The sequence below is a fragment of the Leptonotus elevatus genome, chromosome 1, assembly GCF_054856555.1.
Source record: "Leptonotus elevatus isolate MCC_2025b chromosome 1, RoL_Lele_1.0, whole genome shotgun sequence".
NCBI classification, from domain to species: domain Eukaryota; kingdom Metazoa; phylum Chordata; class Actinopteri; order Syngnathiformes; family Syngnathidae; genus Leptonotus; species Leptonotus elevatus.
In genome coordinates this window covers 49142345-49155670 of record NC_141239.1, presented here as the reverse complement: position 1 = coordinate 49155670, position 13326 = coordinate 49142345, and the positions used below count along the sequence as shown (strand labels likewise).

Here is a 13326-nt window from a genome sequence, read left to right as displayed (position 1 = left end):
AAGGTAGAGAAGTTTTATTAAGTGAACTTATACAATATGCACTTTTTTACTTTGGTAAAGAAGTTCAGTCAGTACGTTTTACCAGAGTACTTATTGTATTTTAATTTTATTTTTTACAAGTAAATGTACTTCTTAATCTTCGAGTGTGCGTACATTCATCAGGTTCTGGCTTGATTACATCATTGGCAAACTGCGCCATTGACACAAAACCAAATGATCACATTGTGCGCATACCAGCGTTGAATCCACGGTCAACATTTCCTGTGAAAGCTTCTTGCTTTCTAGCATCAACTTGGCTTCCTGTTGAGCTACCACCTTTCTGCTCGTAAAGCTCTTGAGCAAACACCAATGACGTCGTAATATTTGGGTTGGCGGGGGTTGAACAGTCATTTCGACACATTGCAATTTCATGTGAAGAGGTCTTCCAGCTCAACGCGCCCTGGCTTGATGTTATCTAGAAGAGGAAACATTGACATGTTAAAAGGAACAAGGTTGGTTTATTGTCTCATCGCAGTTGTTTCATGGTAACCACATGCAATGAAGGCATGCTGAAACTGTTATAGTGTGCCACATTCATAAATAGAAATACATTTTGGAAAATAAATATGACAGCACAGTCAACCATATCAAAATGTTTACATTGCGATAACATTTATTGTATTATTTTACGTGATGCAAGCCTGAGCACAAAAACAGCAATACAATTTGCTGAATCAAGGACGCATCTGTACTTGCTCCTGCATTTGCTCATAACTTCGAACTATTTTGTTGACATTGGGATTTTTAACTACATTGTTGCAATATTCCTGGCGAAAAAAGAGCTGACGAAATTGAGATAAAATCTTCTCTTGCAAAACTCAAAGAAATGGTCACCGGAATGCATTGAAATGAAAAAGAGCATAGAGCCACTTCTACAGGAAATTTAGCAGTTGAAGAAAGAGACACAAGAAAAAGATCGACGCATTGTCATCTTGGAACAAAAAGTGGAGGATTTGGAACAGAATCTTCGAATCAACGATGTGATAGTTACAGGTATCCAGATTAAACCGCGCCGCGGCCCTCGAGCGAGAGCTGCGGCCAGCACAAGTGCAGTTGATTCTGACCAAGCTTCAGCCAACGAGACTGTCGAACAGCAAGTGACAATTCAACTCAGAGATTTGGGATTAATTGTGGATCCAGCGCACATCCAGATGTGCTTTTGGCTTCCATCTGGGGGGACACGACCACCGGCAGTTCTGATCGGGTTTGTTGACAGGAAGAAAAAGATTGCTCTTTTGAGAGATAGCTACAAGCTTAAAGGTAAACATGTCTACGTCAATGAAAATCTCACAAAACTAAATGCTGACATTGCCAGAAGGGCGCGACAATTGAAAAATAATGGATTTATCGAGAACACATGGACAAAAGACTGTCGGATCTTCATCCAAACAAAAGAAGACTCATCTTCTCAGAAGGAAATACGGATCTTGAAAAGAGTGGAAGAATTGGCGGAGTTTGAGAGACAAGAACTGCTATCAGTAACTCACATCATTAAATTGTGGATTATGTCTTACCCAAATGAAATTATTGTAACATATTACTAATTAAAAACTGGAGCGGTCATGATTTGAATGATGTAAATATAGCATATGATTACTTGCTGACACTGCCAAGGTTAACTCTTGTTTATACACCTGCATTGATAACATGTATTGCTGTTCCTGTAAGATTGTAAACGAGGGCTACTCCGCCGGGTGGGCTGGCCTTGGTGGGCGCTCAGGAGTATCCAAATCTAAGCATCATCGGATGCTGAACTGACCAGAATGGAGTGAACATTGCTGTGGACGCACAACGGGCAGAATGCAGAATGCCCATCTACTCGTCTGGAAGCCACAACATGTGTGAAAGCTGATCCAAGGTCAGCGAAGACGCGACCGGCGAACGAGCATGCGTTCGACTTGGCTGCTCGCCCGGTTGGGTGGGCCTATTTACTTTATAGTAAAGGTTGAAGTTATGCATGTAGGAAGCTGAAAGAGACGAGATTGAGGTCAGACTGCGATACGATCATTTCAGAAGCTAATGATTAGTTCCTTTATGGCGCCTCAACAATTTGATCTATCAATTGGCAGCCTATTAGTAAATCAGGCAAATAAGTAACTGAGTGACCTCTATGGCATCAAATTGTTAGTCTCACCTCGCCACTAATGAGAAATCACCCACCCACTCAGTCAGTCAGTGCCATGCATTGTGTGTGAGGACATGTCCCGTGTCCAATTTTGCAGCAAAAAGAGGTCATGCTTATTAATGTTGTGGCACTATCTCTTATTTTCAACCACACGTTTACTCACTCGTGATTTATGATTGCTAATAAAACACACAAGTGATTCCGATTTATCAGATACTTGCACAATATAATGAGTTCCAGTTTAAGAGCTGTTCTAGAAAAAAAAAAGTTTACAAAGATAATAGTGCACTATTGTGTGAGACAGTTATTCATTGAACAAAATGTTTACTATTGTGGTAGTCGAACTGCACTGCATCATATGGAGAGCTGTTTATGATATTTTGGCAATTTTGCTATATAATGTGTAGGGCAAAAAAATTACAAATGGTCCATGGGTTTTCTTTATGTTAATGAAAGACGCCTAAGTTGTCCTCAGGTCAGAATTTGAGTGTACAATTTTGTTTACCTATATGTTTCCTGCTGTGACTGGCTTAGCAACCAGTTCTGGACGTACAGTATATGACAAAGTCTGGGGTGGGCTCCAACTATTCGAAACCCTAATGATAGAATGGATAGTCATAAAGCTGTTGCTTGAACAACAATGTGTACTGTGGAAGAGTATGATATAGATATCATATTAAGTCACTTTTTGGGTGGATTCCAGATAATGGGGGCGTTTAATGCAGTAAACGCAAACAATTTAGGTTTAAAAAATGATTGGTTTGACTACAAAACACTCAGATGTTCATTGTTTGGGTAACAAGTGAAGTTTTACCTAATAATTATTACTCAATATTAAATAATACGAGTTAAATCATGTTCAGCATTACTATTATTCAAGTTTTCCAAACAAAGCGTTTTGACTGACTCTTTGCCAATCCAATGCTTCCCTCTAGTGGAAAATGTGACTCCTTGAAAACAAATTCAAGCAGGTTTATTTGGGGGTTTAAAATCTAATCTAAAATCAAAAAATCTGCCCAAAGCGCTTTCCAATGCCTTACATTCACCCATTCACACACATATTCACACACCAATCTTCATCTGCTGCTGCTGCCATGCCAGGTCCACTGGGAGCAAATCGGGGTTCAGTGTCTTGCTCAAGGACACTTCGACATGGACGGATGGGAGATGACCACTCTACTTCTGAGCCATGCCACCCACAATATTTGATTAATTGTTTCTTTCCCGTGTACGATTATTTGTGAAAATTCTTTTTCAGGTTATTTGAGTGTTTTGGAACATAAAAACAAACTTTATATAATTATTCACCAATTAAGATAAAACAGATTGTTTCACTGTCAATACAATTATTATCATTCTAATCCTAGCTATTTTTGCCAAATGTATGTAATGTATGTAATATTTTTATCTTTTATTTGTTTAAATATAAAGTGTAGTAAGAATGACATGAAACATTTTTTCCATTTTAGATAGATAGATAGATAGATAGATAGATAGATAGATAGATAGATAGATAGATAGATAGATAGATAGATAGATAGATAGATAGATAGATAGATAGATAGATAGATAGATAGATAGATAGATAGATAGATGTATACGCCCGACTGTCTTGACTAAAGGTCAGCTTGGTTGACAGGTGACCACGTGACCACTGACCACGCCCCAACATACCCGCCCCCTACCCTCCACCTACACCACCAAACCCCGCCTCGTTGTGACGTCACTTGTTGACCATCTTGCCTAAGATTGACTGCCGGCGGAGCTTGACATTGTAAAAAGAAACCCGAGACATTTCACAAGATGTATTTTGGGAGGTGTGACCTCTTTCCGATTGAATATCTAAACATCAGGGCCGTTGACGTGAAGGAAAGCTGTGGACAAACGAAACCTTTTTAAAACGGAGGAGGCGAATTCGTGAGGACCTCGTGCATTTATCCATTGATTTAATGATGCACATTCATTAAAGAGTGAGTGTGAGTGGAAGTAAAATTGCTGGAATTAAACGAGAAGGCAAGAAAAGAAGTAGCTCAATGGAGGTCGACAGTTCTGCGGACAGAACAATCCTGTGCCTGTTTGACGTGGATGGTACTCTGACGCCACCCAGAGAGGTGAGCTGCTTCTGGATGCCTCACTGGTTACTGGCCGCGACGAGTTGAAGTGTGCTGCATAATTGTGTATTTCGACTGGGAGACGTCTGCAAGCACGTGGCGTATATTTCGCCCCGCAAAGATATGACAATCGTACAGTTGCCTTCAGTCTCCTAAAGTCACATAATTAGCGTAGGTCTTTATCTTGCCTTTCTTGCAATGCAGCAAAGTCACATAGGCGTTGAATTCGGGTGTTATAGAAAAGCGCAGTAAGTAATGTCTACACATCACATCGACACATTAGATGTCTCAACATTTGATGAATTGATTCAAGGCTAATTTATGTAAGAAACATCTCGGAGCACACCACCAAACAAAAATGTCCAATAAAAGTCCTGTATGCATAATGATCTTTCAATTTACTCTGACTCAGTATCAAATATCTGCTTGTTTAGTAGAAGACCAGGGCTGCCTAGTTTGTATGAATGACAACAGCTCAACTCGATATACAGGTTGTACTTTCTGACGCCCAGTGGAAAAGCATTTTATTGTTTCGACTGTCACTCTATGGAGTAACAATGATACATCATTTTGTAAGACACCAGATAAGCACTGCACTAGATGGACACAAATATCAGGACACACTTCTGCAATCCATTTATTAATTAACCAGTGACTGACCCTGACCAGCCTCGATGTTGACAATTGCTCCTATAGAGACAATCCAACACCTTATAAAAAGTGTTTTCATAAGATTTGAAGCTGTTATTTTCTGACATTTTCAACCTAAACAATCAATGGCCAAGAATTTTTTTTTAATGATATGGTGTCTTTTTATCATGTATTTTCATTTTTCACCAATTGCGAGTGCGTCCAGAACGTATTCCCGCGATAAATGTGATACTTCTTTCAATAGTCAATTTCAGTTAATGTGATTTAGTGCTTTTCATATTTGCATCAATCAATGTATTTTCTCTGTCATTTTCAGAAAATAGACCCAGAGCTGGATGAGTTCTTCCAAGCGCTGAGAAGAAAAGTCAAGACTGGCATCGTCGGAGGGTCCGACTATTCCAAGATTGCGGAACAGCTTGGGGAAGGAGATGATGGTGAGTCAGTTTGTCGTGCACCTCAAAACTGCAAATAAGGAACCAGGTTATGTTTTTCATTCTACTCCATAGAAGTATATGACTTCAATCTGCTGTACAACCAGTTTAGCCGCATTTCACATTTTTCATCTTCTCTTGCAGTCATGCTCAAGTTTGATTATGTATTTGCTGAGAATGGCGCAGTGCAGTACAAAGATGGCCAACTCCGGTCAAAACATGTAAGTGGCAGTGAATTGGGGTTAAGAAGGTTGATTTTGGGTTACGGTTGAAGATTGATTGGTCAATCAACATGGATTCAACAACATTATGTCAACGTTGAAGTTTGTGTTTAAAAGATGACATTGCATCTACATTGTATTTTGGTTGAATTAAAACTTTTGAAAGGTCAATGTTAAATTATCGCTGAATCTAGGTTTGCCTTTCTGTTTTTAGGAGGGGGGGGGGGGTATTCTATGGACAGGCCTGCTATAATTATTGCGTAATCATACATATAAATATTGCATAATTGCAATTTTACATGATTGCAATTCCTTTTGTTTCAAGCAGGACAATTTCTTGTTATTTGAGGGACGCTGAATCCATTGAACTTGAGAGTCGTTAAAAATCAATAAAATACTCTTTTCTTTCAAAAAAAATATTTTGAGCAAGAGTATTTCTTTCTTTCTTTTCTTGAGAGAGAGAGCAAGAGTCAACACTTCTAAGTTATGATCTTACCGAAAGAGACATAATGCGCTCTCTCTCTCTCTCTCTCTCTCTCTCTCTCTCTCTCTCTCTCTCTCTCTCTCTCTCTCTCTCTCTCTCTCTCTCTATATATATATATATATATATATATATATATATATATATATATATATATATATATATATATATATATATATATATATATATATAGTTTTTTTTTTTTTCAAGACACTTTTTCTGAACAATTTTTTTTTTCCTGAACATGCTGGTGTTCATCCTGTTGCATGAAACTTCACTTCTTAGCCATTTCCAGGGCTGTAACAAAAAAAGTTATCCACCTAAAAGACCATCCTTTAGTATGATGTTAAGCTCGCCAAGACAAAAGTGGATATTTGTATCATTTCTGTGTGACACTCCTACGCAAAGTTCTCACTCTTTAGACCAGTGGTCCTCAACCCTGGTCCTCGGGGACCGGTATCCAGCCTGTTTTCCATGTCTCCTTCAGCTAACACAGGTGGGAATCGTTATCAGGCTTCTCCAGAGCTTGCTAATTAGCTGCTGATATGAATCACCTGTGTTGGCTGCGGGAGACATGGAAAACAGGCTGGATACCGGTCCCCGAGGACCAGGGTTGAGGACCACTGCTTTAGACCATAGCAGGTTTTGGAGGGTTCCCTCTTCCAACACAAGCTGATTCCAATCAGCAGGATCGTTATCAGGCTTGCTTCAGTTGTTATCATTTGCTTTTGTGCGGAGGCATGTGTTTGTACTTAGTGTGAGTACTTTTGCCACAAGACCAGTTATCCTGTCCATGAATATCTTACCGACTGAAAAGGTGAGAAACACGATTCCCATTTTCATATTTTTCATCTTGACAGGCAATCCAGAACCGTATTGGGGAGGAGTTGCTGCAGGAGCTCATCAACTTCTGCTTGAGCTACATGGGGCTCATCAAACTGCCAAAGAAAAGGTCAAACAAACAAACACACGCACGCACACACACACAGTATTTATCTGCATTCTTGTTATGCAACAATGCCACATTCCTCCTTCAATCATCGATGTCGACCTCAGGGCAAAGCAAGACTCAAAAGTCCAGCTGGCCAGGATTTATTGCGTCATACTTCCATTCATCCATTATCTGATTCGCTTATTTGCTGATTTTGAAAAAAAGTGTCCCTTCACAAAAGAAGGCCTCTCTATTTACAGGGGAACGTTTATTGAGTTCAGGAATGGAATGATCAACATTTCCCCAATCGGTCGCAGCTGCACCTTGGAGGAACGAATTGAATTCTCTGAAATTGATAAGGTAAAATACTGTTTTGGAACATAACTAGAATATTTAGCATCCATTTAGGACACTATATATTTTTTTATTTTTTGGGGGGGTTTATTTATTGTTTGTATCATATTTTTATATCCGTTTTTTATTTTCACTATTATTTGTTTATTATTATTTTGGCATTTTTGGTCCTCCGTATAATCAGGCCGTTCTCACTAAAGTAGCATTAGACAATGTGATGGTATTATTACTTGACTACACTTAATTCATGAGATTAGTTTGTCATACATCTTTGTTGATTATATGAAAACCTAATACTGAGTCTTTATCCCTTGTGGCCGCTGTTTAGCAAACGATACAATGTATAGAGTTAGACAGTATGAAACGTTAAGTCGCATAACCTAATCGGTTCATATTTAGCATTTAAACAAACTGGTCTGTGATTCAGAGCGTTTAAACATTGACAGTCGACTTGGCTGCACATTGATGGATCACTCAAGTGAGCAGAAGACGTTTAACCCCTCAGCTTGGCGCAAAAATTCACTCCAATATTCTTTGGTCATGACATGTTTTAGGAGTTCAAATGATAGTAGTCAGAGCTTTATGAATTCCGTGGCACGTTCTCTGCTGCAACAATATGTTGTCTTCGCAGAGAGAAAAGATCAGGGAAAAATTTGTTGCTGCCCTGAAGGAGGAATTTGCTGGAAAGGGACTGAGGTTCACGAAAGGTGAGAGCGTCACAGAAAATGTTCATTTGCAAGAGAACATGTTCTGAGCTGTTATAGCAATGATTTATGATAGTGAACTATAGTATTTAATAATTGTTCACAATGACATTCTTAGTATAACAATACATGTGTATATTTGTCGTTCATCCAGATTATGTTTTTCTTTGTGGACTGAATCAACCATAACTGAACTGTTTTGGCTGTCTTTAACGCACGGTGGAGTGCAGTTCAATAAAAAAAAGAGCTTTATTATCCTTGTCCAGGCAGATAAAAAAATATATATAACTCTTATACAGGGTCCTTAATGTGAGGCCTTCAGCTATAGTCAGAATGCATATTCACTCCCCCGTGCATTAGAGGCGGAAGGCAAAAATCATCAGTGCCATAAATAGCATAGCTGCCTTTCAACAGGAAGTGCAGACATTTTATTGGCAGTAAAATGGTTTAACTCATTCACTGCCATTGACGGCTATAGACGTCAAAAATTCATTTGAAGTATTTCTATTAGTTTAACATTTTGAATTATGAAAACATAGCATTTTTTTAATTGTATTAGAACAGATATAAAATTGGCGATTAATTGTGAGTTAACTAGTGAAGTCATGCGATTAATTACGATTAAAAATTGTAATCACCTGGCGCCCCTAATTTTTAATAATCTCTTTTAAAAAAAAAAAGATTATTAAAAATAAAAAATAAATATGTTTTTCTTGTTTAAAAGAAAAGATAAAAAATTGGGGGCATCAGGCGATTAAAATTTGTAATCGTAATTAATCGTATGACTTCACTAGCTAACTCACGATTAATCACAAATTTTATATCTGTTCTAAATTTTGCAATTTTCTTCCGCAGTTCTCCGTCAATAACGATATGACAAAACGTTCAAAGAATATATTTATAATAAAAAAATATATAGGGAAAAAGTTTAACATAACTGTGACGTCATTTTCAGTTGACAGCAAGTTGCAAAATGGCCGTCCTCTAAGATGGATAAAAACAGGTGGATTTTGCTGCTTAATTCATATTCCACAAACGCAATATTAATCAGAATGCTGTGTTTAGACTAGGAGGAAACGTACAACGTAAAGGAGTTTTTGGATCTATAAATATAAAGTGTATCAGTACAGAGCAGCATGAATTTTGCATATTTTACTTTCTGCAAGTGTATTTTACGCAACCTGCAATTGCAAGTTACCAGTTACCAGTAAGTGATGTATTAATCTCTTTTTTATTATTATAACCAAAGAGAATACAAAATAATAATTCTGTATTCTTATGAAGACTTGTCAAAAAAGTATACTAATTGAACAATGGTTGTTATTATTATTGCGGCGTCTACAACTGCACCGCCTCAGTGGTTCATTTGAATATTTAATTGCACCACTGTGCAAATTCCTTTTATAAAAGTGGATTCTTTCATTTTAGAATGTTTTCTCTAAAACCTTCTTTACTTTGACGTGCTGGTGGATGGACTGACGTTAGACGGGCTGCGTTTGAAGTGATGAGGTCAGGTGAGGGTGTGTGTGAGGAAAGCAGCCTTCTGATTGGTTGCTTGTCCAACAGCTGCTGCCTTTGTCGCCCGGCATGATGTTCGAGGAGAAGAAAGGGGATGGGGCCTTTGTTAGAGGAATTATAAAGGTGGTGACTTAGTGAAAAATAATTTTAATGAGGAGTTTGTGAATGTTTTTTTTTTTAATTGTATTGTTCTTATTACTGCTGTCATCGTTGAACTGGTTGACTTGGTGGGTTAGGGTTAGGATTTGCACAGGATTTGCTCACATCTTCTTCTTTTTTATATTGCTCACTCTTTTGTGTTCTCCCTGGCAGCTGGAGCCGAAAGGGTGGAATTAAAACTGTCAATTAAATACAACCTATTTCAAATTATTTGAGCTTGTCAATATGCAATGCTGATATTTATCATCTTTCTTAGGCGGTCTCATCAGCTTTGATGTGTTTCCCGTTGGCTGGGACAAGCGGTTGTGTCTGGATCTGCTGCAGAGCGAAGGCCTGGACGCCATCTACTTCTTTGGCAATGAGACGTCAGATGTATGTTTCGTTTGTTTCATTTGGATACTCACACCCTCTGTTCTCACATTACACACAGTGTATGTAGACCACGTGAGCATATGCTCACTCGTCGGCCATTAAATTAGGTACGGCGGCAAAATCGAATAAGTAAGAAATCATTTTAAGACTAGTAGTAGGATGCCGTTGACGCCACTACAATCGCATCAAATTTTAATTCTTCTTCTTCAGTACAAAGCAAAGAGATTCATAATGTTGAATGTCAGCAGTAGTGTTAATTTTGTCAACGAAAACGAAACAAAAATAATTTCGTCAACACACATTTTTCACTGGACTAAAATTACACTAGACTAGACTAAAACCCTCATTAATAAACAATAACTGGGACTAAATTAGTATGCATTTTTGTCGACAAAATTGTACTTCACTTAATAAAAACTGGACCAAAATCTATGGACATTTTAGTTCATGAACAAAAACGAGACGAAAATTAGATGGTGAGTGCAACATGCTAACCGCTAACTAATGCTGGTTAACTTACTAGCTCATAGCATGGAGCCACAGTGTTCATATCATGTAATTGTGTGTGACGTTTGTCTGTCATCAAAAAGATGAAATAAAATTGTATGTGAAGTAATTTTAGATCCGAAATGTTCAACATCATCTGCTAACCAAAATAATAATAATAAAATACAGGGGTTAAATGATCGTCCTGACTAAGACGTTGGCAGTTGACGAGACAAATACAATTGTTTTCTTGGACTAAAACAAAGACAAAAATGCTAGATCTATAGTCGACTACGAATGGACTAAATAAAAACGGGATGAGTTTGACAAACTATGACAAAAACTAACAAGCGTGATTGAAACTGGACTAGAAGTGAGACTAAATTTAAATATGCTATGCCTCAAACGTCTTCTGCTAGAGACCAATTTCCTCGTTGGACAGTCGCAATATTGTTGACTCCACAGCTAAGATTACAAACTGAAGAAGCAATTTGGGTTAAAGGTGAAATGTTTCCACAAACAACAATTTGCGTTACCAGTACCTCATGTCAACCTTTGTGGATTGCAAGGACACGGATGACTGGCAAGCCACAACGTGAGTGTGCAGGTAAGTGTTAAACATGCAGTTTATCGTCGTCCTCAAATAACCCCGTAATACAAACAATCAGCTTCCATTCATCTTCGCTGTATGTAGAGTGCTAAAGCTTGCGGCGCATTTATGGTTTTAGCTCATAGGTAATTGCACTTTTGGAGTCAGGCTAGGTCGTAAACATTAGACATTAGTGAGAGAGTGGATGATCATGTTGAAGTGAAACCATATACAGTAAACAAATGGAATGATTTTATCACAGTTCCCCGTGTTTCATTATGTATCTTATCCACATAAAAAATACCTTGTTTAGCAGTTGAATAAGCCGTGAAATGCGTTTTAAGTAGCAAAATGTAATGGATGGAGGAGTTGAACATATGCCCACTAGGGGGAACCAGAATACACGATCATAAACAATGGCAGGATGGCCCGTAGGATTCGGATACAGCTGCAGAACATTAGATTGCCCAGGTTAGGGATGCTCGATTATGAAGAAAATATTCATCACGATTCATTTGATAATAATTGAAATCATGATTAGGACAATCTTTTGTTTTATGGTACACAACAAGAGATATCATTTTAAAATGTAAAAAAAAAAAAAAAAGTGCAAATACCGGTATATACATTTAGACGACTCAAAATTTGTGTTAATAATCTTTTATTTTTGTTTACAATTATGCCGATTTTGTCATTGTGGAATGTCATAATTGAAATTGTTATTGAATTTTGAGCAATTGCACAGCCCTGGCAGGTGTACCTAATGTTGTGGCCTGTGAGTGTACGTCATTTGAATTTAAATAATTGACTCTTTTTTTTTTCTACCCCCAAATTTTCTTGACAATAATATGCAGTCTCACTACTAGACCAAACACAGTATACTGGTTAATATTGCATTTGTGAAACGAAACCTTAAAGAGATCATATTAAAGCTTTTTTCTACATCATGCATGCTCCACTAATGCTCAGATGAGTTCGAAGAGTCCTGACTGTTTTACTCTAACTGCACCTATCCGCTTTTGTCTTCCTTTTATAGTAGAGTGTGCGGACCCCAAATGAATCCACCTTGTAAAAACAAATATTACACTTGAGGAAAAAATCCGAGGTCAGATTAAGAGTGTCTGACAGAAACGTAATCAAGCCGCATTAATCTTCCCTCCTTCATTGCTATTGGTCTCTCTTTTCCTTAGGGTGGAAACGATTATGAAATCTTTAACGACCCGCGTACGATCGGCTACACGGTCTCCTCTCCGCAAGACACTGCCAGCCTGTGTCGGCGACTTTTCTTTGATGGGCCGTCGTCGTGTGAATCCTAATATTATTTTCAGAGCTCAAAGTACTCTGCTGCTGAGTGGTTCTTCTAACTGTTGAAAATCAACCAGTGGATCAGGTTGGTTGGGGACTACTGAAAATGCACCTCTACTGATTTTATCCATATTAATAATGTGATTGCTTTAGGGGGAAAAAAGTACAAGAGAAAATTTGTTAAAGATGCATGTCTCACAAAAAATAACAGTGAAACAGTTCCATTTTCTGTATAGAAGATGGGTGGAAGATGATAAAGTTATTCAAAGGAAAAGTATTTCTTTTTAAGAGTTATTATAAAAAATATTTTAAAAAATCTACTGTATAATTCTAAATGGGGTGTAAAAGATCATATGTATTTTCTCCTTCCGGGTGCAAGACATTCCAGATTTGTTATTGCCTCTGTATTTATTGATTTATCTGCTTTTATCCATTTTATATTAAGTAGAACTGTATTTGAACCGACAGTGAATTAAGCTTCGGTGATCAAGTCACAATGCCAACTTGAATTCTGCATACTGTTAATTCAGTGATGACGGATTGTTTATCGTTTTACTATGTTGCCAAAAAGTCCAGAGGAATAATCACTACATTCATGATTAATAATGAAATGTTATTTTAAATGCCTGCCCCAGGCCCGTGTTAAACTGTCAACATATTAACCTTGAAAGTGATGACAAGGAGTATGTAGCCTGCCCTGTATAAAAGTCATTCATTTTGTTTTTTGTCATTGTCTGAATACATGGGTAACTAATAAATTGCTTTGACAGAATTTAACATTGCTCAGCTGTTTTTACTTGGATCATCAATGAATTCATTGACATCAAAAAATATGACATGCATTGTGCC

General features: G+C 37.7%; 1 protein-coding gene across 3 annotated transcripts; it reads left to right on the top strand.

The window, feature by feature from the left end:
• Positions 1-3884: 3884 nt before the first annotated feature.
• Positions 3885-13249, top strand: pmm1 (phosphomannomutase 1). 3 transcript variants are annotated; one of them, XM_086066811.1, is made up of 9 exons: positions 3885-4275; positions 5243-5360; positions 5502-5578; positions 6920-7011; positions 7251-7350; positions 7774-7896; positions 7967-8051; positions 9982-10097; positions 12363-13249. In XM_086066811.1, the coding sequence occupies exons 1-9, from the start codon at positions 4198-4200 to the stop codon at positions 12486-12488; spliced, it is 915 nt and encodes a 304-aa protein (XP_085922937.1). In that variant the 5' UTR covers positions 3885-4197; the 3' UTR covers positions 12489-13249. The 3 variants fall into 3 exon arrangements, with proteins under 3 accessions (XP_085922937.1, XP_085922935.1, XP_085922936.1); XM_086066809.1 differs by lacking the exon at positions 7774-7896 and having other exon boundaries at positions 7976-8051; XM_086066810.1 differs by lacking the exons at positions 7774-7896; positions 7967-8051.
• The last annotated feature ends 77 nt before the right edge of the window (positions 13250-13326 follow it).

Coding starts and splice junctions, on each gene's coding strand:
- pmm1 (XM_086066811.1), top strand. CDS start 4,198: ATGGAGGTCGACAGTTCTGCGGACAGAACAATCCTGTGCCTGTTTGAC. Junction 5,361..5,501: donor GCTTGGGGAAGGAGATGATG/GTGAGTCAGTTT, acceptor CTTCTCTTGCAG/TCATGCTCAAGTTTGATTAT. Junction 7,012..7,250: donor ATCAAACTGCCAAAGAAAAG/GTCAAACAAACA, acceptor CTCTATTTACAG/GGGAACGTTTATTGAGTTCA.